Genomic DNA, 26,222 nt, shown 5'->3' with positions numbered 1-26,222 from the left:
GACCACGTAAGTTTTCCATAGATAAAGACATTTTGCCTAACTGCTTAATGATAGTTTCAGCCATACCAGCACCAGTTGTCTCTTTTAGAGGCACAAAATCTAAGAAATATTTCATTATAGATGCTATTGCTGCAATGCCATTTTCTGGTTTTGAAATCACATCCAAAAAGCGAATGATCATATGTTTAACATGACCTGCATCAGGTGTGCAATCTATAATTATTGAAAAGTAATTAGCATCACAAGCAGATGTTATAATTTTTTGTTTGATTGCATTGGATAAAAGATGAATTAATTCATTTGGTAGTTCTTTTCCTTGGTAATGTACACGTGTTTCATTGTCTTTAATCTTTCAAAGATGCTCATCCATAAGTGGATCAAACAAAGCTAAAAATTCCACAAATTTCAGAAAGTTTCCGTTATCAGCAGTGTTCAGTTTCTCATGTGTTCCACAAAAAGCAAAATTTTGCATACCAAGAACTCTAACTAAAGCTATCATGCGTTTTAAGATTTGCAGCCAATACTGTTCTTTATTTTTAACAAAACGCAAATGTTCGGCATCAATTGTTTTATCGTTTCGCAGTCGCAGCTCAAACTCTTTCCATGACTGAAAATTTGCTAGATGTTCACAACTTTTCTCATGCCCTGACAGAATTGCGGACATGTTTTTCCAATCATGTGAACCATTTAAAGAAAGGGATGGCGCAGCTATTGTGCATCTGGTAAACAGTTTGCAGCAGAAGCAATGCACAGAGTTATTACTTACAGAATACTGCAGCCAATGTCTGCGAACTTCATCTCCATTGACAAGCCGGCGGTTGTTTTGATTTTTTGAAAATTTTCTTTCCATTCTGTCCTTACGAAAGTGAAACTGATCGACTTGTTTTGGTCCATGTTCTATCAAAAGTTGTCACATTTCATCATCAAATACGACCCAAGTAGCCGGATCGCTATAGTTAGCATATAGATCAGAGAATTTATCAATTTTATGCACTTAAGATTCTTTGTGTGTTACGTGTATTACATTATGTAATTCATTATGTAACTCTTCTGATACTTTCATCTCATCGGCTTCCCTGTCTGCTTCAACTTGATTTTTTAACTCATCTGTGCCATTTTTATTTCTCTGCGGTGAACATAGATACTTTAACAAAGAACCAGCCTGTTTTGTTACAAACCCTTCCTTTGCAGCCCGTCATTTACGATATTGCACAATTTTTTTCTCTCTGCCATCGTGGATTGAAATAACAAAGAAAACTGCTAAAAATAGTAAAGATGATCACCTCGTGCATCTATAATATCTTTAAATTAAAATATTATTTTAACTTCTTTATAAAAGTTTTAAAGATACGTTTTAAAACTTTTAAAGCTCCATAAATATAAATAATAACGCTCTATTAGTATAAAAGCACAATATAAATCAGTTAATTTGTTACTATACTACTTCGTAATTGCTATCATAAAATATTTAATTAAAATTAGTTTCTTACTATTTCTGAATTAACACGCCAGCAAAAACATATTTCTCAATAAAGTTAAACGTACTAAAATTTTCTATAAATGAGTAATGAAAACTTTGCATTGTATTAATTGCTTAAAAATTTCATGCATAAAAAGTATAAAAAGAAAAAGGAAATCCCGTCAAATGAAACAAAAGTATCAAAGTTGATTCTTTTGTTTTATTTAACGTGATTTAAAAGAGTATTTCTTCAAATTTCCAAAATTTAATTCAAAGAGATTTGAAAAAGATTTTAGCAATGTTTTTAATATAATTATTTTTTATGTAGCTAGTTTTAGTGCCACCCTAGAAAACCTGCCGCCCTAGGCAGCCGCCTAGTTCGCCTAGTTGTTAAACCAGCCCTAAGAATGTCTGTAATTTTAGTAAATGTATATAACAAAAAGTAAATATTTTACATATTTACAACTATTTGCATCAAAATGTTTCTGGTGTATATTTATTTACAATTTAACTTTGTCAATAGCAAATACAAAACTTATTTACAAATATTTTGATTGTACAATTAAAATTGTGAGTATGCTTTAAAAATATTGAAAAAATATTAAAAAAATATCTTACCTAAAAAAGGCAAAAGTAACAAATTGTGCGGGGAAGAGATCTCCTAAAATCTTGCTTAAGCAACCTGATACAGTACTTATCTAAAAAACACACTAAATTAAGGGAACCTTAGATACACGTTTAGCGCAAACAGTAAGCGTTTGAGGGTAGTTTAGTTGAGGGTAGGGTAGTTTAATATATGTATAATATAAGGTAACTTTAAAAAGTTTTTTAACTATTATAAGTTTTTTGTGCTTAAACTGATTTGTTTTGTATTTTAAAAAACAGCAAGATTGAAAAAAAAACCCAAAATTTTCTAACTTTGGCGGATTTGATCGCAAGGAAATGTGAGGATGTTAGCACTGAGACAGTGCACTTAACCACTGAGCTACTGAAGGTGTATGTCATGTCAAAAAACAAACCATTTTATAAATTTTTTATACCTTTTGTGCACTTTATAAGCAGATACTCTATATAAGTGCATCTATATTGCATAGCAGGTATTATATATAAGAAAAATATTTGAAAACTACAATACTTTTTTGGAAAAAAAAAAAACACTAATAAAAAAATTAAATTTTTAAATAGAATTAATTTTTTATTGAATTTTTATTTTTATTTTTTATTCCATTATAATATCGGTTTTATTTGAATGGATATCTGTCTGCTTTCTATATAATATCTTCGTAACTTGTCTTTTTCTGACTTCCACTCTACTATCCTTTGTTCTTCCCTAAACTCTTTTACTCATTGTCCATCAAAGCGGGTTATGATGCTCTTTAGTGAGCTGAACTCATCTTCGCAGGCCTTGGTATTTAGCCTCTATATGGCGATTAGCCGGAGGAGTATAAACCACAATACCATATCTGTATTTTATTTCTAGAAAATAAAGAACTACAAGTAAAAACATCATATAGTTTATATTTAAATGAAATTCAAATCATTCTATAAAAATTAATATATTTATTACAAATTGCATCATTTTTAAAAAAAGAAAATTTATTAATGCAGAGTCACAAGGAAAAACATCACATTTTTTAAATGAAATTGATATTTTTGTATAGAACATCATATTGTTTCAGTGTGGAAAATAAGGCGATCAATTCGACCGTCAAACTTAAGGAATTGATTGCTTTTATTGTTTAAATCTTAGTAATAGTTCTTCTTGAGTAAACTTTATAAATACAAAAATAAGTTAATGCTAGAAGAGTAATAAATTCATATTATTTTAATAATAACAGTTTTAAATAAAATCAATGCATTTTTTAAAAGCTCAAACAGGCAATTAATAATTTTTAATTTATTTAAGAATAGTTCATTTCATTGCAATGACTTTGCAAACAATGGGAAATGCTACGAAAAAAATAATAGAAAATATTGAATGAAAGTACAGTTGAAATTCTGTTCTTAATTACATACAATAGTTTCGAATAATAATGAAATAAGAACTTCTCTGAAGTTAAAGAAGAAAAGCTAGTGTGCATTTTATATTTCTTGCTCATCAAAATCATTTCAAAAACTGCTAATGTTAATTAGGCAATTATGTTATTAGCTCTCCTTTGCAGATACTATTTTAACTGAATATTTAATACTAAGAAGACGATTGTTTAATGAAACACTACTATGAAAATTACTTAAAAGTTACATAAAATGAGGTTTTTACTAAATCCTATTATAATCTTATTCAAAAAATTGCAAGCGCGTAATTAGTAATTTTTAAATCATCTATAAATTATTCATTTAATTGCAATTTTTGGCAAAACTTTTGAGAAAATAAATAAAAATATTTAGAGAAAAATAAAAGAAATTGACTAAGTGCAGATGAAAGAAAAAATATTCATAGTTAGATACGTAATTTATTATATATTATTACATTATTATTAAAATAGTAATAAAATAAGAACTTCAATCATTTAAGAAAAAAGGATTTTCACTATCAGTAAAATGAAATTAGTTTAAATAAGTGAAGCAAAAAAACCTAATAAATAGTTTATTTAGTGTATAATACATTTGTCAAGGAAACGAATTCATATGTTCAAGGTTGCTAAAGCAGAATATATATTGGTTTCTATTAATATGCAATAATTATTAAATAAAAGTTTTAACAACGATAAATTTAATATATACTTGAATATATTTCAAGTAATAGAATTAATAATATAAAATTATTAATAAATTGTAATAAAATTATATAAAATTGTAATAATAATAAAAAGTTATTATTAATGTAAAATAAATATAAAAATTATTAATAAATTAAAAATTAAATTTTAATTTATTAATAATTTAAATCAATTATATTGATTAAAATTAAGTTGTTAATTTTTTATTATTGAATTATATTGATAAAAAGTAAATTTAATGGAAAGTTTTTAAACAAAGATTAAAACCAGGTAGTATTGAAAAATAAACGGAAATAAGAAAAAAGTTAGCATTAACTTCTTTTCGCTTTCAAACTTTTTACTTTAACGACCCGGTAACAATTAAAGTTGGGTATCATAATCAAGAAAACTATTTTAAACGCTTTTTTTTTTTTAAATTTAAATGATTTTATGAAATTTTAGTATATGTATTTTCCAAATAACATCCTAATTATTGGTCAAACCTTGCTTTTAAATCCCTGATTTTTTTTTCACCTGGTGATTTCAACTATGGCCGGCAAGAATTCCTTTAGGAAGATTAGAATAGCATTTTTAGTAATTTCAGATAGTCGTTGACTGTTGACTGGCCGTTATTTTTCATGTTGGCATTATTTATAGGGTAAGATTGGGTAATGGGAATTGTAAAATTTGCAATAATTTAGATCTTCCTATATTTATGAACGGTTATGTACTCAATGAGTCATCTACCCTTCATCTTCTAGGATTAACTCTTACTTTCGATCTTTCTTTGAAACCATATATCAAATCAATTGCAAAATTAGTATCTGCTAAAGTTGCATCTCTATCGTGCTTGGCACTTTCTTACTCAGGATTCCATTCTTTATCTCTATAAATCTTTTTTATAATTACTATAATGGGCACTGCTCTAAAGAGCTAGTGTCTCTTGTGCCATCTACTAAATTCATTCCTGTGTTACTTGTTATTCTATTAAGTCTCATCTTTTTACTGTGACTGTTCCTAAGTGCTCCAAAAATTCTTATTCGTCTAATTTTTTTTCTCGAAGCTCAGTTCTTTGGAATTTGCTTCCTTCATCTTGTTTTCCTGATTCATATAATTTGCAATCTTTTAAGTTGTCTGTTAGTCGTTATCATGCTCTATAAACTTCATCTTTTCTTTTCCAGTAACTTCCAACTCTAGTAGTGGTTGCTTGCAGCCTTTTTGGAAGTGAAGATGTTAAAAAAAGAAAAATAAATAAATATTAAGAGAATAAATTTCTTTAAAAAACAAATTATTCAGATAATTTATTTAGAGAACAATTTTATAAGGAGAATAAAAAAAATATAATTAAAAATCAGTATAAATAGTATAAATAAATAAAATTGAATAGATAAAGTATAATAAAAACTAGATTAACTTATAAACACTGGATTATTGGTTTTATGTTGTAATAATAACACAGATAAACAGTAAATCTTTTTTTTAATTTAATTTTTCTGTTTAAATTAAAAAAGTTATTACATAATAACTTTTTTTTTTTTAATTATAAAACGTTTTCTTAAAGCTTTCTAATTTTGTGTTTTCTAACTAAACAAAGAAATAGTGCTTTGAAATTACTATTTATCCTAAGATTAAAGGAAATGTTTATAATAAATTGTAAAAGGGTACTTCCAGTTAACAGGGTTTTGTTAGGGATAAAAAAAATTTTATAGTTAAAAAAGATTTAGTAAAAAATTGCTGACTGATTTTTGACTTTTCAGGAGAAGTATTAATTTTTAAAAAATTGATTGTTGGCTGAAATAATTTATTTTCCATTTTATAAGATTTGCATTAACCCATACTACTGCTTTACACAATCAGTATGTGACATCATGTATTTAAGAAATTAACAAATAAACAACTGCAAACATAAAAGTATGCATAATTCATTAATATTTATCTTTTTATTTTTAAGATCAGTTACACCAATTCCATTTACAAACTGAGGTAAATTTAAATTTTTTTATAAATATTATTGTTATATTACTTTATTAAATTAAAATAATTTTGTTTTGAAATTATATTATTATTTTATAAAATGTTAGTCTTTTTCTCTTCTAATATCATTTTCAAAATAATTCAGTTATTCACAATTAATCTATTATTTAATTCAAAAGTTTATAAATTTAGATAAATATTTAATTACAATAGTTACTCTTTATGTGCAGCTTTTAAATAATGGTTTCAAGAACAAAGAAAATGATGGTATTCCAGTATTGAACAATTTTCATAGTTCCAATGGCTTTGAAATTAATACTGTAAGAAAAGAAATTGACAATGAAATAAACAAAGATTCAAGTAAAAATGAAGTAGTTACAAATTCAGAAATAAAAAAATATCCAAAAATTAATAATGGTTTCTTGTTTCAAAATGCTGAAAGTATTTTAAATGTTGATCAAACTGAAGAAGTTACCATTAAACAAGAAGTAGTTGACCATAACAATGATAAAGCAACAGTTGATGACAAAACTATCAAAGCAGAAGAAGAGTGGCATCTTTTTAAATGTGATCGCAGAATCAATAAGGTAATATAAAAATATATTTTATACAAAAGTTTTATATTTTAGATTTACACAGTTATTTACTACTTAGTTCAATTAAAGTTTTACCGCTCAAATGCTAAACTTTTTTTTACTAAATTTAAAGTTCCTTTAATTTCCATTTCAGCACAGGATTAGACTTTTAAAAAAGAATTCTCTAAAAATATTGTCAACATTAATCTTTAAATAACACATGTATTGTTGATTACTATATTTCAGAAGTAACTTTGACTACCATTGTTATTTGAAACAAGTTTAGTTTATGTTTGTTTTATTTGTGTTGCGTTTTTTCATCATAGAACATATTAAAATTATAATCGATCAAGCATACTTAAAAAATAAGTTAACCAAATTAAAAAAATTAGACAACTACCACAACTAAAGTTTATCTAACATTTTTATTTTTAAATTCTCTGGTGTTACTATTATTATTATTTTTCATTCCCAAAATTACCATGGTAATTGATCCTGTTACTGTGTCACTCTATAATTGGTTCACATGAAAATTAATGTGAATCTTATTATATGAATTGCAACCCTCTCACTGAGTCGTTTTCTTTATGCCTTATTGGATTATTGTTTGCTACTGACCTTTCATGAAAACCATATATACAATCAATTGCTAACTTAGCATCTGCTAAGATTGCTTCTCTTTGTTGTGCTTGCTATTTTCTTACTCCTGATTCCATTCTTTATTCTCTACAAATCTTTTATTCGTCCCTATATGGAATACTGTTGTCATATTAGGGCTAGTTCTTCTAATGATGCTCTTTCTTTTCTAGACAAGGTTCAAAAATGCATTGTAAATATAGTTGGACCAGCTCTATCTGCTTAGCTTGAGCCTTTCTCCCATCATCATAAAATTGCATCTCTTTCTCTTTTCTACAAATACTATCATGAACGCTACTATCATCTCTAGTTCCATCAACTAAAACTCATTCTTGTTTGAATCATCATTTAGTAAAGTCTCATTCTTTTACTGCGTCTGTCCCTGCATGCTCTATAAAACTTTTACTTGTCTAGTTTTTATTCCCGGCACTTCAACTCTTTAGAACTCTCTCCCATCTTCATGTTTTCCATACTCATACAACCTTCAACTTTTGAATTCTTCTGTCAATCATTTTCTTGCTCTATAACTGTATTCTGTCAATCATTTCCTTGCTCTTCAACTGTATTCTTTTTCTACTAACTCCCAACTTAGTAGTGATTGCTTGCAGCCTTGTTGGGAGTGAATCAGAACTAAAAAAATAAAAATATCTACATTTTATTTTAAAAATTAAATTAAAGTGATAGTTTTTGCAATAATTAAAAAACTTTTAAACCCAAACAACAAATGTTTGTCAAGCTTTGTGTAATTATTTATATTATAATATAATGTGTACACATTTCCAACTTCTTTTAAAGGGAAAGGTATTAAGATGCCGAGGACTAAAGTTATGTCATTTTTACACCATGTTTTTTAGACTTAATTAAGGTTTAAGATATACCAAAAAAATAATAAAAGTGTTTTTAATCTCATTTTAGTGAAAGTTTTTTTTTACCTTTTTAATAATTTTTTTTAGATTTTATCAGAAGTTACAGAAAATAACATAGCAACTGTTTTTGTTGAATTGGAACATTTGATTGAAGGTATGTGGTTGAAAAAGTGCGGTTAAAACAGTACAACTATTATTAACTACAATAAACTGTAATATAATACAACTATAGTAAAAGCAAATCTATGAATAAAAAAAAGTCAAAAGTCTCTCTAAAAAACTCTAGAGATTGTTTTAAATATTACCCAATCTAGTATTGTTGCTTTGTTACTAATGCAATATTGTTACTATGTTAACAATGTAGTATTGTTGCTAGTATGAGTAAAGTCTTTGAATCTTTAATTAACATCTAATATCTCATCTTGATTCTAACAACTTACTCTCTGACAATCAATTTTAATTCTGTTGTTTTACTACTGACTCGTGTTACAATTGTTAAAATAGATCTAAAAAACTATCTATTGTGCATTAGATGGAATGCTAAGGCTGTTGTTCTCAACATATCAAAGGCTTTTGTTAAGTCTTGCATGGCGGGCTTCTCAAGTTTTTTTATGTAGTGGTATTTAATAGTTTTTTTTCTGTATTAAAACTATTGTTTTTCTATAAAAAATTTTCTTTATTATTTATCAGTATTAAATTTGTTTTTGATGGACAACACTCATCTTCATTTTCAGTAATTTATGGTGTACCGCAAGTTTTTATTCTGTGTTTCTTATCTATTTTAAAATAATATCTGCTAATAATATCTTTCTGATAATCTTATCTTTAAGGTGACTTCTTTTGACGATGACACAACTCTCAAATCTAGTCTTGACAAAAAGTTGTCTCTATAAAAGAATATATAAAGATAAAAGAATATATATAAGATAAAAGAAAGTGATGTGTCAGCTGAGGGCTTGCAGTGGCTAGTAAATTTTGACACAAACAAGACTCAGTTGTACTAATAGTTATCGCAATATTTTTTGTTGGTATTTTTATAATGATAAAGAGCGACATATTTACTAAGTTGTTTTCTTTCTTCTAAGATTATTTTTCAATACTGACCTTATATGGAAGCAATATATTGAATCTATTGCATCTGTTAATTTTTTCTTCTTTTTTTATCCTCAAGCATTTGCAATCCCTGGCATAAATACAATCATGCATAAGTGTAAATTGGCACAGTGCTGAAGGACAAAATATTTTTATAACCAGACTTCAATTATAAAAAATTATGAATTTTTTTTGAAAATTATGAAAATTGTTAATTGTTTCGTTGAAGGAGTGCAGTAAAAGTAGGAGTTTTTTTTGTTTTGTTTTTTAATAGTCAAATGTAGGTAAAAAAATGTAGGTAAATCAACTAGCAAAATCACTCTGATTGAGGCAATAGTTAATTTATGGGAACACAATCATGAAATTAAAGAATCATGCTAAAAACCTGTAAGGGGTTGTCCATAAATTAGGTCACACTCTAATGGGGGGAGGTGTCTGTGGTTTTGTGTTCACTTGTATTGGACTTGTTACTAAAGAGTTACAATTTTTTTATGATGACCCCTAAATTTTAGAATACCCCTAAATGACATGCTAAAACATGTTTAATTAAAGCATTTAATTAAAGGCATCAGTTAGTCTTAAGTCTTAGTTACAGGTTAGACATGGTAAAGTCTTAGAGATTATCTTTTGTTTATTTGGCATGGTGGAGTCATAGTTAGAGGTTAGACATGGTGGAGACTTAGAGGTTAACTTTTGTTTATTAGACATGGTGGAGTCTTATTTAACACTTCTATTTAATTACTACTCAGTCCTTTAGTAAGAAACACTAGACTTATTAATAGGATTTGACATTTTACTTTAAAAATTAAAATCAACAAATTTATTTAGCCAAACAAAATTATATAGCCAAATATTAAATATATTTACTAATTCTCTTTTTAAATAAGCTTAAAATTTTATTTCACAGAGGGTCCATTGTCATCACGATATGTCAACTGTAGTGAAGTTAAGCAGTTAATTGATGTTTTGATAAAAAAAAGTATTCAAAATGAAGATTTTTTGCCATATGGACCATGTTTACTAAAGTTAGTGTCAGGTAAATCATTATAATCTATTGTAAATTTCTTCTAATATGTTATCAATATGTTATATGCATATACCTCAGCTGAATATATAGTAAATTAATATGATATTACTCATGCTTGATGATTAAAAACTTGGAAGATAAAATTCGGCAGACATTAAAAAAAATAAAGTCTTAAATTAACCAGTATATAAAACTAGATGATTTGTACCACATTTTTAGTATTTTTAAATATTTTTAATAGCTACTTGAAAATTCTTTATTGACTTTTCTTTTCTTTTTTTTTTCATTTTGTTTTATTTTTATACACTACTTGTTTTTAACAGTGTTTTATGCATTTTTTAGAGCACTAGTTTTGTTAGCAGTGTTTTTTTACTAATTTTTTTAATGTTTTTTTAGTTTTCTTTGTGCTCAAATATTGTTTTAACAATTTTTTCTGAATTTTTTTAGAACACAGTATGATAGAGTTTCAAAAGTACTTTCCAGACATTATACATGCACATAGAAAAGAAAATATAACAGTAAATTTTTGTCATTTACATGCTCTTGTTAAATAATGTAGTTGTAGATATATTCATATTAATAAGCTTAATGTCTGTTACTGATCTCTGTACATTTGTTATCCTTTAAGTAACTTGGTTAAATTTACATTATGGACACTAAAATCATGGACTTTTAAAATAAGGCATACAATCTGTGCATTAATTACTATTTATTGCTAGTTAGTGTTTTAAAACAGATTATAATGTAGCATAAATTTTGTATTCATAATATATGTAAATTGCAATCAACTTCTTTAGAAATTTAACATAGACTACATAAAAATTGATCTTCTTGTGAAGATGATATCATCATATGGAGACATTAGTGTGGGTTTTTATGAGGTATCTTATATGGAGACATGCTATATAGCTTGACTCTTTCACACCTATTTTTCTAGAAAAAAGATTTTGCAAAAAAAAGCAAATAAATCAAAATAAGTTTTAAAATAAAGGTTCAAAAAATTTACAAGAGTTTCATTAGATTTTCTAGTTTTTCTAAAAAGTTGTCTTTTGTTAAGAAGTGATATTTGTTTTACATTCGTCTTGTGCTGCTTCAAATATTATCAAAAAATGGTTTTGTTATGTTATTTAACTTTTTTTTGCTATGAATTCCTATAATGTTATTTTATTAATATTTGAAATAATCTATTAATTTAATAAATCTTACAACTTACCTAGTATCAACTTGTTTTTACAGAGCAGTATACTGAGTGTTTTTATTGTAGCATTACTGTTAAAAAGATTATTTATCAACATTCACACCACTAAATATTGCATATATGATTTCTTGGTTGAAATCATGTTTGCGATAAAACTGTGTATAGTTATTAGATATATATTCAATAAAGTCTAGCACAATCTATAAAAGTCATATAAGTTTTGATATTACAAAGTAACTTGTCAATAAGTATATAAAAGTTGTGAGCAGCTGCTATTAAAGTTAAGAGTTATTAGGAAAATAAAAATTAAAAAAAAAGAACAGTTCATAGAAAAGTAAAAGAAAGTTTGTAGAAAAGTTGAAAGAATTAAAAACAAAAAATTTAAAAAATAATTAAATATGATGAAAATTATATAAATCATAAAATTATGACAGAATGAGAGAATTTCATTACACTGATGTGCTCAAAAAAAAGCTAGATAAACAAGATTTGAAGTTTAAATAATCTGTGATTTTATTTTACTAATTATGAAGATAAAGTTTTATTAAGCGGAACAAGAGGTGAAAAATGCAGGTCTTGTGTTGAATAAAAAATACTTAACGCATTTGCATAATGGAGTTTTTGACATTATAAAACTATTTTTATTTGCTTTTCATATTTATCAACATGAACTTTTTTTGAACTATTGAACAATTTACTAAATTACCGCAAAACTAGTTGAACTAAATAGCTCAAAAGAATATAGAAATATTATTGAATTTTTTCTAAGGTTCTGGCTTTTTCAAAAATAGAAACATTTGTTATAAATATTTTCTTGACATTTGACAGAGTCATGTTTTGTCTATAACTGAATGAAGAAAAAAGATTTAGTTTTATTTCTTAAATATTTTTGCAAATAACAAATCAGCGAGTAATAAACTAAAAATTTTAGATTTTGCAAATGTGGCCAGAATTCACTTTTACTAGACAAATAATCAATTTAATATTAGAACTATATTCACTGAAATTAGCATGAGTACTAATATGATGTCTGCACTTCTTATAAAGGTGTTATTTTTTATTTTGTTGCTATGGATACCTAAAGTAATAAAGTCTTTAAATTAAGTCATGTCAATGTATCAGTACTTTGTGCACAGATTGAGCCATGTAATACCATGGCTAAAGATAAACACACATATATGTTTTCTGTTAACCCCCAACTTAATTGTAGTTGCTTGCTGACTTGTTAAAAATGATTATTTTTTTTAATGCAATGATGCGATAAAATAAAATTAAACATTTATTATTTTGGGTGTTATTTATGAAACAACATATTCATATTTATAAAATATTCATTAGGGTGGTTCAAAAAACAACTTTTTTTAAAAGAGTCTGCTGCACTTAACTAAATGTGTTCTAAATAATACAAAAACACTAGGTTTAAAATTTTTTTGAATAAAAAATATGTTTAGGGGTGCCTCAAGACCCTTAAAAACTTGACAGGTCCCTAATATTTTTTAAAAAAAAAGAAGTTTTTCTAAAGTATGTCAACCTGGTACTCAAAAGAAGCAAAATTTTATAAAAACTTCAAAAATAATAATTAATTTACATTAAAATATTTTTTTTAGATATAATTACCTAAAAACTATTGTTTTACCTAAAAACTGTTTACCTGTTTATTGTTATAAAAACTGTTTATTGTTTACCTAAAAACTATTGTTACCTAAAAACTATTGTTTTTAGGATGAAAATAAAAAAAGTCAATATTTTTAAGTTTTGTCAAAATAATTTTTTTTAAACATGTTTTTTTATTATTTGTTTTTGTATTATATAGAACACATTTAGTTAAGTGCAGCAGACTGTTTTAAAAAAAGTTGTTTTTTGAATACATAAAAATATTTTCAGTTAAATAGAAAATGCTTAATATAGATATGCTCCACAGACAACATGCTATCAACATGTGGCAAACACTTCTGTCAATTACTTGGACATATGCTTTCATTGCCTCGACAAACTTGTACTTTGTAAGTTACTTTTTTGATTAAACAATAACAATGATAAATGATACGATTCAATGTAAAAAAAATAATTGCCAAAACATTTTGTAATTTTTCTCTGCCTCCCAAATATGCCTCTCCTCCCAAATATGCCTCTCCTCCCACTCGCTCTGCCTATTTTATTGTAGAGTTAAAGTTTAAACTATGAAAAACTATTGCCAATAATAGTGATTATGTTATGTATAATAAGATATGTTTTATACAGCATTTTGTGATTAGTTTTACTTTATCATAATATCTGTTTTTTTTTCTTTTTTTGTTTTTTTTTCTATTTTTGTCAATATCATTGTATATCATATTTTTTTTTTTTGTGTGCAATTAAGATCATCTATAAAAAGAATAAACTAATCCAAAGTATACACCACAATAACATCAATGTCATATCTAACATATAAACTTTTTTCACAAAAATATATCTCAAGAATAAGTTAACACGTGCAAAAAACAATCCCAAGTTGCATTTGCTTTTTGCACTTTTTTAAAATGTGATCTTTGCACCACCTGTGAGCTGTGAAAATTCATGAATTCCAAGGTTTCTAAATTTAACTTTATCAATACTGGGATCATTACCAATCTCATAAATTTTGATAGAACTGAATTATTTATGACATTTTTGATTTAATATCAATATCTTTTAAATTTATTGGTAGATTTCTGAATCCCATATCAGTTTGTTGTACATAAGTCTTTAAAAGAATAAATAAAATTAGATTAAAGTCGCATCACATACTTTTAGACAAGTATGGCTGGGTAGGATTTTTTTGGGTTCCAAATCAAAAGTATATAATAGAGCTTTAGGTTTCTTTAAATAATTTAAGTAATTAAATAAGTTACATGTTATATATTTTAATTAAATAAGTAAAAATATAAACTAATATAGATATCTTTTTCAAACTTTTATTTTATATTGAAATAATACTTTTTGGATGCAATATAAAAGGTACAGTTTATGGTGTTAGAATATTGTATTATGTTCAATACTATATTCTAACACCCTATTTATTTATATTTAATTTGCATAAGTTATAAGGAATTAGCAAAATGTCTTAACAGTGTATTTTCTACAGATTTTTTAAAACATTTTTCTGATTTTTGCATTATTACATCATTAACTTTAAAGTTACAACTACAACATTAATTTTAAAACTTAAAAATCTATAATTAAAAAGTACAATTATAAAAAAAAGTGCAACTTTATTATGTGAAGATTTTTTCTTTCTAAACCTCAGTAATATAACAGTGAAAATGTAAATTAAGAGTTTTAAAATAACAATATTAATAATAGATTGATGTTATTAGTAATATAAATAATAAGTTTATTTAAGATATATAAAGTATTGCAATTAAAATATAAAAAATATATTAAAATATATTTAAAAAAAAAATAAGTGTACATAAAGTAATAATTTATATTATTATTATATTATTGAAAATAATTATAGCAATATTATTATATTATTAAAAATAGTATTATTTATTGATCATATTATTTAAAAAAAAACTTAATTTGTTGTTTGATTTTTTACTTTTTGAATAAGTTATCCAACATTAAATTTCAGAAGGATAAATAAAATTATTTTTCATAAATATAATAAAGTTGTCGGATGCAAAATAGAATATGTAGTACAATTTTGAGCGTTATATTACAATATTTTATGTTCTAGTTATGGGTCATTAAAAAATTGAAAAAAAAAAGGTTGATTTTTTTTAAAAAAATTGGAAGAACTTTGAAGCTTAAGTCTAAATAATACTAATCACAACTATCGGAGATGTTTTTTTTTTAACTTAAAACTATCAGAGATGTTTTTTAAACTTAAAACTATCAGAGATGTTTTTTTTTTAACTTTAAACAATCAGAGATGTTTGTTTTTTAACTTAAAACTATCGGAGATATTTTTTTTTTTTTAACTTAAACTCAGAGATGTTTTTTTTTTTGCAACAACAAAAATAAAAAAACCAATAGAGTGCTCAAACACCTGAAAATCCTCAAGATTTTAAAAATTTGGAACCATATCTCCCTGTTGAAATATGTACATTTGTTAATATCCTTTTTAATACCCTTTTAACAAGTAAAAATGTTAAAATTTCAAAAAAACAAACATAAAATAGGGATTTTTTCTTTAAATTGTGTATACATACTATTATATTTTACACCTATTTCTCACCCTCATACATTTAAGTACGCATTTGCAGAATCCCCTTTTCCTTTTATGTAACACAAATTTTAGTGACTCATGTAAAATTTTTTTACCTCGCTAATTTAGAACATAAAGTTATTATTTAAAACATGAACACCGTTTAATTAGCTGCGATAAATGCAACAGATAAAAGGTCAAACAAAAAAATGTTGAGTATGCAATAAGAAAACTATTTGCAAAAAATTGAAAACAACATGTTTGTCACCTTTAGCCATGTTGCCCATGTTGAATATTTATTGTAGTTTGTTTTGTTCGCATGGGTAGACTAAATTTTATTTTTCTTACAATTAATTTTTTGTTTTATATTACAAATTTTATAATTAAAATAAATTTATAATTAAATTTTTAAATATTTGTTTGTCAGATATTTTAGTAAAAAAGCGGTTGTCAAAGAGATATTCAATATTTTATGGATATTTGCTTCTTGTTTTAATCAATGCAAGGTTTTAAACTATTTTAGTCAGAAATAATTTTGAGTTTGGAAAATGCAGTGCAAATTGTGCAAGGAGTGAAAGGGTTAAGATATTGGCAGACACCCAGTTATTTATCTAATCATGATTTTTTGTTTGTTTGTGCATTCTATATTTTTATGTCACTCCATTTTATTAATATAGTCTTAATGGTGTTTTTCTTTTATAGTGTTACTGTTTCTTTTATAGTGTTGTTGTTTCTTTTATAGTGTTGTTGTTTCTTTTATAGTGTTGTTGTTAGTAAGCGACTTGGGCCAGGGCCAGGTCTGCAAAAACATACATCCTAAAGTATATTTTTTTAATTCAAAATTCATGTTATATTTTTTATATATAAACATCATTATGATCAACATGATCATTATAATCATCATTACCGTCATCATCATGATCATTTTCTGATCATCTTTACTTTTGGCAAATACTACACCACATAAATACTAATGTTTATATAAATATGTAAGGATATTGTATGCCACCATCTAAATAAATGGCAAGCATATTTATTTATATCCATAATATGTATGCATATAGCCCATCCCGGAAACTTTTTCATTCGGGAATAAAAGTTTGAAAGCTTTTATTCCTTGTCTTTAATTTTAAATCAAGACTCATTCTACTCCACATTTTTCACCATCTTGGGCAGTTGCTTTAAAAAACTTTAATCATTTTTACATCTTTTTTACAAGAACATTTCTCTTGAAAACAAATGTCCTAATTATTCTAAGAAGCCAATGTAAAAAGCTCCTGCCTGATGTTAAGTTCTGTTTTCTCAGTTTAATTAATCTTGTATCTTATCTCAGTTGTTAGGTTTTAGAGACTTTTGGTTAGTCTTCAACAGTGTCATTAACTAAGTAAGTCTAACATTAAACTCTAATTCATGGGTCTGATTTTTTTACTTCTCCCCAGAATAAAGCAGAGTTTTTTGCTTAGAAATCTTACTCTAATTTGACTATTGAATCTAATGGCCATACTCTTCCTGCCAGTTAAACAGATTAACCCATTGTTAAACATCCAAATCACTCTGGCTTCCAATTCTAAAGGTCTTCTAATTCTCGATTAAATTCTTTTACAGTTTGTGCTTCAAACAAGATTTCCATCATAGTCTAAAAAAAGTGTTCTCCAAAACTCTTTTCAATTTTTGGTAAATTTTTAAAAAGTACTAAATAAGTGGTTCAACAAATCGTTTTATTTTTAATAAATATCGACATTCGTATCTTTATTTATTGACGAACGTCTAGTTTAAGAGGTATATGTCAAATAAGGAAGTTTTATTTTAAAATAATTTTTTATACAAATTATAAAGAAGATTTATTTTCAAATAACTTTTATTCTGTTTAATGAATTATTAGATATATCAAACATGCTTTTGAATTTATTCAAGTTTTTATTATTTCAATACAATGTTTTATGCATTTGCAAAATGTGTGCAAATTAATGTTAATTAAAGGTTGTTTTCCACAAAAAGAAAAAAATCGCACAAAGCAAATTTTTTCGTCATGAAAAAATGTCATTTTGATTTACAACCTTATTTTTTGCGCTAATATTTTCGTTATCAATAAAAAATGGCAGCTATAAGTTTACACTGTATGCTTTTGAAAAAAATATATTTAAATATTAAAAATTGTTTTTGATATATATCTGTATTGTATTTTTTTTTTAAATGTTTAAGAAAATAAATGCTAACTTCTCATAGGAACATTTCTATTGAAAAACTGTTACTACAAGAAGTAATAGATGGTTCATTTCTGAAAGAAGATAAACCTTGTGAAGTGAAACTTTCGGAATTGACAGCATTAGTAAATTCATTTTTATTTGATGGGTTTGCCAATGCTTGCCAATTTTCAGAGTGAGGTCGAAGTAAATAAGAACATCAAGTTGAGCATTTTGTTTATTGTTTCAGAGTGAGGTCGAAGTAAATAAGTACATCAAGTTGAGCATTTTGTTTATTGTTTCAGAGTGAGGCCGAAGTAAATAAGAACATCAAGTTGAGCATTTTGTTTATTGTTGTTGTTTTTCATTGTTATTGTTGCCATTTTAAAGAAACAACGTGCTTTCGCTTTTTTTTAATGTTGACTTTATGTGATTTACTATTTAAATATGATTTTCCCACATAACCATCTTTGCTGCAGCAAATTGATTGACCAGCAATATTAGCAGAAAAGTTTTATCTGGGAATGCCTATCAATGAAAAAATCTTGTCTTGTTGAAAACGGCTTTAATAATCTGCAATAACTTAATGATTGCAAACGGTTTTCTATTAATACAAAATAGTGAATTTTTCTTAATTCAGTTCGTTAAATTTATTTACTCATAAAAAAAATGTATTAACTTGAGGAAATTAAAATAAAAGGGAACTAAAAATAAAATAGAAGTTATATTTACTTTTCTTTTTTTAAACCTTTAAAGATAATGTTATTATATTAAGTTATTACTAAACACGTAATATGAAATTATTATATAATTTTATTTATAATATGAATTATTTAATATTAAGAGTATGATAATACTACTATAATAATAAATTAAATTATATTAAACAAAAAAAAAATTTTTCAAACTTTTAACAGTGTTTTTAATATGCAAATGAACATTACTTCACTTAAATGATAAATAAATTTTTAAAAAAGGCACGCTTTTGAATAAAGCAATTTAGTTTCTTTTAAAGTAATAGCAAATGCATTTGTTTAAGTATTGGTTTGCAGGTTTTTGTAAATGGATGTAAAAACCACGCTAAAACAAAATTACTTTCTTTAATAGCATACATGTTATTTAACTTAAAAGTAACACTATTAAAAAAAGTAATCCTGTTTTAGCTTGGTTTCTTTTAAAGTTGTTGAAAATGCGTTTTAAATTTTAGTAACTATTTGTTTTTTTATTAAAAATAAAAAAATATCAATGAATTGGAAAAAAAGTTGCTAAATTTATGCGTTTGTTTTAAATTTTGATCAAACGTTTGCTTTAGTAAAAGTTAAGAAACGTGACATTCATTTTTCTGTCTTTTTTTTAACAAATGTTCGCACATTTGTCGATTTGTCGCACCCTGATCTAAAATAGCTCTATTTTTGATTGCTTAGAACAAGCAGCCAATTTTTATCTGATCTCTCTTCTGTAAGAGCCTAAGGCTTGCAGTGGCTTATGAATTTAAATTTGGACTTAAAATCCATGATTTTTGTTTAGCAACAAAACTCATTTATTTACTGCAAAAAAATATTGCAATAATGTTGGCATTTCTATATTGATGAATAACAACCCTTTTACTTTTAGACAAAGTCTAAAAGTAAATGTAATTAGACCTGCTTTATCTGTAAAGCTTAAGCCATTCTCCCATTGTTGTAAGGTTGGATTTCTTTCTTTTTTTCTACAAGTTCTACAATGGTCAATGTTCAAATGAGCTATCTTTATTACGATAAATCAAAACTCATTCTTATTTGGCTTCTTATTCAACAAGCTGCATCCTTTTACTGTATCTGTAAAACTTATATGCGGTAGTGGTGTAGTGTTAATGGTTCCGAGTTCGACCTCTACCACATCCCTGGTAGTACCGTGCTCAACTTGTTTCTTCGCGCAGTGGTCTTGTTCGTCAATTATAAAGGTTATAACCACATATAAGTAGCTTCCTTGTCTGTAGTGGCCTTCTCTACCTTGAGGTAACAAAATTAAAAAAATCTGTTCCTTCATGCTATAAAAACTTTTATTAATTCAATTTTTTTCCTCGCTCATCAATAAAACCTTACCTTTCTTTATGTTTTCCTTTTTTATACAGCCTACAACTTTTTAAGTCTCCAGTTAACTGTTTCCTAGTATTTTAACTTATTCTCTATTAAAAGTAACTCATAACTTAATAGTGGTTGCTTGCAATCTTGTTAGAAGTTATAATATATAAATGCCAGTATTTAATAAATAGTAAATGTAAGAATAAAATTTTAATATATAAAGTATTTATAAAATTTTTTTCTAGCTCCAGCTATCAACTCCTGCTAAATCTTATAACTTTGCTAGGGCCGGGGCCAGAACCAGGTTTACAAAAAGTCCCATTTTCAGCCAGGGTTGGGGCCCCAGTCACTTACTAGTTGCTGTTTCTTTTATAGTGTTGCTGTTTCTTTTATAGTGTTGCTGTTTCTTTTATAGTGTTGCTGTTTCTTTTATAGTGTTGCTGTTTCTTTTATAGTGTTGCTGTTTCTTTTATAGTGTTGCTGTTTCTTTTATAGTGTTGCTGTTTCTTTTATAGTGTTGCTGTTTCTTTTATAGTGTTGCTGTTTCTTTTATAGTGTTGCTGTTTCTTTTATAGTGCTGCATTTTTTTTATTTTAAACAAGCTGTCTCTATTGCATGCATTTCTTTCTTCATTTTTTTCAGTCAGTTTCTCTTTTTTTATGTCTAAAAAGTTAAAAATAAATAGTACTAAAGTTTAAAGCTTTATTTTTATATAAAAATAAAGCTTTTGAAACTTTCTAATTTATTAAAAATAAATTTTGAAACATTCTAATCTATGAAAAATAGATTCTACGAAACAGTTTCATCGGTTGTTGAGGAGTGTATCGAAAGATGGAGTTATCCTAATTCAGACGAGGTTAACATTTATAAACTTATTTATTATAATTTTAGTATTAAAATTTTTTATTTGTTTTTTTATTTGTTTATTTTGTATGTTGTGTTTTTTATTGTTTTGGTTGTGATTAGCATATGGGCAATTCCACAGCAGAAAATGAAAAAGTAGTCAAATTTTATTCTCTTTTTTTTGTTGACTTTTAGCAAATGAATATTGATGTAGATGCATAAAAGTTTATTTAAAATATGCCTTTAGTACTAAAGTTAATTTATTTAAGTCATTTTTATGCTTCCGAAAGTTACAGTTTTTCTAATTGTTGCATGATATATAATTGTCGCATCATTGTAAAATGTTATTTTAATCATGAGTTTATTTAGTGTGGAAATGGAGCTAACATGTTCAATTTGTTGTTGGTCAGATTTTATACTTTAAATAATATATATATATATATATATATATATATATATATATATATATATATATATATATATATATATATATATATATATATATATATATATATATATATATATATATATATATATATATATATTGAGAAAATAACAAAATAACTTTTCCAATTTTCATGTAACATTAACAAAAACATGATAAAGTTTTGTTTTTTCTAAAATTTAGTTAAAAAATTTAAATTTTTTAATAATATATGTGTAAGAATATTAAATGTTACATTTTTACGTTAAAGTTTTGAATAATGATGCTTAGTTAAGCACATTTTAATTTTAAATTTGTATAACATAAGTTAAAACTATATGCATTTACTAAAGTTCTGACACTTTTTTTGTAAAGATTTTGTTACTTTTAAAATAAACACTTAGGTTTTTATGTAATTCTTATTTAGTAATATTTTTGTTTTAGTAAACAAATCATTTGTAAATGCAATTAAGGGGGTCGTTCATAAAATGTCACCTTATATTTGTCAATTTTTGACCCCTTTCCTCCAGTCACAAACTTTCACATTTACATGCACCTTGTAAATGTAAACCTTCTTCCTCCTAAACTGTAATATCAGTTTTTACCTTTAAATATTAAAAAAAATTTAAATGAAAGTACTTTGCAGCATTTTAAAAACTCAATCTAATTAAAATACGGCAATACGCACAAACATGAGAGGTTTAAGTAAAATTTTTGACAAACTAAAGATTTTCTTGTTTAAATGACTTAATAAGTATTAATAAAGTTGTCATAACTAAATTTTTAAAGTTGCTCTTGGTCTTGCGGAAAAAAATGTTTTTCATTTAATAACTTTCATAAATGTTATAAAAAATCACTCAGGAGGAGAGTGCCACTTGTTACGAAAAATCAGAGTGCCACTAGTTTTTTAAAATTGACTTAGTTAATTACTTTTGATGAATGAGTTTAATACTTTTGCAATTCTTTTGTTATGTAACTTTAAAGAATCTAACTCTAAAAATAGATATAAAAAATCCATGATAATAATTGCTCGCTAATGTAAGTGATATAACATAAGTTAAATATATAGTATTAAAAAAGCAAGTGTATTTACCTTAGCCGGTCATGTCTGATGAATTTATATCTTTTTTTTTAGTATAGAATTCTCAACATCTTGCAAAAATTTCCAATACAATCCTCTTTACTGATTCACAGAAATTTGACCTAAAAGTTGAAACTATTTTTTTACCTTAATTTCTGCCTAGTGTAAGTTAAGTGGCATTTTCAGTAATAAGTTTGCCCTCTTTTGGCCAGACTCGAAACTTTTTAGCTTATTTTATTCTTCAAACTAACAGCTTTCATACAAAATAGCTAAAAATTTGATTTACAGTTTAAATAGGCGAATGTTTGATAAAGTTGTTGCATGTGTAATGTAAGTTAAAAATGGAGTTGCCCATATATTGACTAAAAATATAATTTTTTTTTTAATTTTTATTTGCATAAATTCTATGTTTCAAGCATGTATTCTTTGGTGTCTAGGCAGAACTAAATGGTTACCATGAAAATTTAGCAATTGTGTTTGGATTATCTATTAAGTGTTTGCTTTTAGAGATAATTAAAAGAATGATTTCTTGTGACAAGTATTTTATTTTTATATTGTTTTTATAATTTTTTGATCTTCTTTGTTATTTTTCCAGCTGTTGTCTAAATTTGAAAATTGAAAAAAAAAACTTTTTGTTCTATTTACTAATGGGTCAGTTCATTATATTTTAATCAACTTAAAGAAAACTTTGTATCACAAGTATCACATTTAAACTATAATGAAGGCCTCTAAATAGTTAATACCTCTTTATTTGTGCCACCATCCACTATAAAGTTTAGGTGAAGGAGGGGGAAACCAACCATATCTTTCTTTTTGTTAAAAAATGACATAGTTGGTTGCACCCCTCACACGGGCTAGTAGACAGGTTAAGAGGGCATTGGTTTCCAAAAATGCATTCAACAATTTTTTAATAAATAACAGGCTTATTTAAAAATCTTAATTAAATAATTGGCTTATTTAAAAATGCTGGTATTCTTGGTGTGAACGTGACAAGTTTATAATGCTTTCATTTTTAAATAGTTAGGTCTAATGATCTTAATTGCTGGTAATCTTAGATCAAAACAAAGTGATAGAAAAATTTACAAGCATCTCAAAATGGCTGAAAATTGGACATTTTAGATTTATTTGAGTTAATCTGAACTGCAACAAGCTGCTAATATTTTGTCCATTTTTTGCAGAGACTAGTAGATAATCAGAAAACTTACTTGTAGAGACTTGTGAATGAATACAAAAATACTACAGTTAACTTTATTTTAGCGATTTTCAGATTTTTTTAAAATTGATTTAGTCATAATTTTTTTTTATAATATGATGCAAGTTAATAAAAATCACTTTTTTAAAGAGAGAACTATCCAGACAATAGTTCTAGAAAAAATAAGACTATTCTAACTATTTTCTTTCTTTAAAATGTGAGAAAATAGTTACAAAGTTTTAAAGTAGTCTGTTTTGACTATTTGTAAATCAAGGGGGGCCACTGTGTTGTGTTTATAAATTTCTAAACTGTTGCACCGGGAAGTCTGAAATTTCAAATTTAAACTATTTACATGATTCACTTAAAAATCAGGAAATTCTGAGATGGTGTCCCATAAGCTAGTGGTTAAAATATAATGAACTGACCCTAATATGATGTTACTCATGTTAGTAAAAAGAGCAAAACTCATGTTCTCTTTAATAGACCATGTCTAGATTTTTGTGAAGTTTTAATAAACAATATCTACAACAAAGACTATGCATGGCTTTTTTTGAATTTAACATTAAAGATTTCTTTAACTAAGAAAAAGCATGGTTATTTAAGAATTTGCCATCAAAAAAAATTAGTTTATATATTTTTTTATAATTTCAGAGTGATTTCTAAACAGATGAAAAAGTTTGTATGGTTTTTACGCGAGAGCATACTCAATAAAATTTTATCTAGGTGTCAATAATTATTTTAATCTTTTTTTTCTTTTTTTCTTTTTTTTGTGAAGTTTTTTTATATTAATTTTATTTCATTTTTATAGAAACGTTCGTGAGGTTTTTTTGGATGCCCTGATTGAAGTTGAAGTACACAGTTTTAAAAAACATTTTGGTGAAAATGGAAGTAGCGAAGATGTAGAAAAACTGGAGATTGGAGATGAAGCAAGACATGATGGAGATAAAGCTAGACATGAAACAAGACATAATGAAGATAAAACAAAACATGACAAAGGTAAAGGATTTGTTGAAAGTTTACAAAACATTAATAAAAGTAAAACTTTAAATAAAGAAAATATAGATTTAAATAGATGAAATATATTTTTGAGGATTCTAATTTTTCAAGTCTTTTTAAAATTTAAATTTTTAGTTTTATTTTTAGCTACCATCAGTGCATCTTCTGAAAAGTTTTTATCAAAAAAAGATGATATTTTTCATTCAACTAGTACATTTGATCAATTTTTATGTGTCAAACAACTCCTCAGAGAGCAAGATGTTTCCGAATTGATCCCAATATTTATAAAACATGGGCTTGACGTAAAGTTTTTTGCTTTCTATATTTTTACATTATAAAAAGCAGGGGTTGCTAATTCAAATGTTTTTTTGCTTTTTTATATTGTTTATGTAGGATTATGCTATAATGTTACCTACAATCAAAGCCCGTATGGAGGTTAGTTACTTTTTTTACATACTTTTTTTTTGAGAAAGGTTCTGCAAAAATAGGTTTAAAACAAGTTTCACAAATTGTAACAGAAATATATTTTTGATTGCATAAAAATAAGTCAATAAGTGTAAAAACTGAATTTATTAATTTTATAATAATCAAATTTGGTATATTTTTTTGTATCATTATTTTGTTTATTGAATTTGAATGACAAAATATTTTTGTATTGCTTTTTTTTTATAAAATTGAGATTATTGTTATTTCTTAGAGATTATTGTTATTTCTTTTTTATGTTAATAAAAGATTAAATGACAAAACATTCAAATAATTTTATAAGTTAAAGCAGAGACCTTGTAAGAAAACAAACAAACATAATAATAATCTAATGGTATAAATTAAAAAAACAAAAAACTAATAATAAAAGTATAACAGACAAACACAACACAGCGATTAAAGGAACAAAAATAAAGCCATCTATATATAATAATAACATTAATAATGATAATAATAACTGATTAAAATAATGAAATAGGAAATAATGATATTTAATAGTATGAATAGTAGGAGAAAAAAAAAGAAATAAGGATAACCTCAAATTTATAAAAAAAAGGCAATAAAAAAATATTTTGTCATTCATGTTCAATAAACAATTAATGATACAAAAAATATACCAAATTTGCTTATTATAAAATTAATAAATTCAGTTTTACAAAAAAAAAAATGACAAAAAAGTTATTGAATAAAATAAGATAATAGGATGAAGAAATAATACTAATACTAACTAAATATATAATATAAATACTAATAAATATAAATATAATCATAAATACTAAATATAGAAATAATAATTAAATGAAATGTAGACATTAAGTATAGTAATGATACTATTTTATTTTATGAGTAGCTGTCAAGATAGCTTTGTTTAATTTTACTTAAAAAAGCAGATCTTGAATTCAAGTTTATAGTTTTTATGGATTGGGGGAGATTGTTCCACTCGTTGGTGGATTAATGCTTTTTAGAGTTTTTGCCATATTTTATTGTGCGTTCAACAAATATATTTTTGAATGATGAGGATCTAAGTTGATAAGAGTGTTTGCTACTTGTTTGGAAGAAGAAGGAAGTAAAAGCATTTGGGAATCTGCCATGCAGGTACATACTAAGGTACGATTCATAAGTTTGATGTTGTCATGTAGTTTTGAAACCTGTGATAATTTGTATAACAAAGAGACATTGTAAAAACGGTCATTCTGAAAGTGGGTATTTCAATGGCTTTATTTTGTTAGTAAAAAATTTTTTTTTAACAATTGATTTTTA

At 25.5% G+C, this 26,222-nt stretch overlaps 1 protein-coding gene across 3 annotated transcripts in view; it reads left to right on the top strand.

Moving 5' to 3' along the window:
• The window catches only part of LOC105850835 (uncharacterized), a 38,565-nt gene that overhangs the window by 4,286 nt on the left and 8,057 nt on the right, over positions 1-26,222 (top strand). For 2 of the 3 annotated variants that reach the window (XM_065793636.1, XM_065793635.1), the window contains 12 exons: positions 6,110-6,141; positions 6,363-6,719; positions 8,297-8,363; positions 10,209-10,337; positions 10,776-10,846; positions 13,435-13,529; positions 20,730-20,799; positions 22,729-22,829; positions 24,135-24,206; positions 24,292-24,479; positions 24,627-24,781; positions 24,873-24,914. In XM_065793636.1, the coding sequence (XP_065649708.1) occupies positions 6,110-6,141; positions 6,363-6,719; positions 8,297-8,363; positions 10,209-10,337; positions 10,776-10,846; positions 13,435-13,529; positions 20,730-20,799; positions 22,729-22,829; positions 24,135-24,206; positions 24,292-24,479; positions 24,627-24,781; positions 24,873-24,914 (1,379 nt within the window). Of the gene's footprint in view, positions 1-6,109; positions 6,142-6,345; positions 6,720-8,296; positions 8,364-10,208; positions 10,338-10,775; positions 10,847-13,434; positions 13,530-20,729; positions 20,800-22,728; positions 22,830-24,134; positions 24,207-24,291; positions 24,480-24,626; positions 24,782-24,872; positions 24,915-26,222 lie in introns of all 3 variants that reach the window. The other variant, XM_065793637.1, reaches the window with a different exon arrangement.

Source organism: Hydra vulgaris, chromosome 03 (genome assembly GCF_038396675.1).
Source record: "Hydra vulgaris chromosome 03, alternate assembly HydraT2T_AEP".
Taxonomy (NCBI): domain Eukaryota; kingdom Metazoa; phylum Cnidaria; class Hydrozoa; order Anthoathecata; family Hydridae; genus Hydra; species Hydra vulgaris.
The sequence above is the reverse complement of the archived record's forward strand: the minus strand, read 5'-3'. Positions and strand labels throughout refer to the sequence as shown.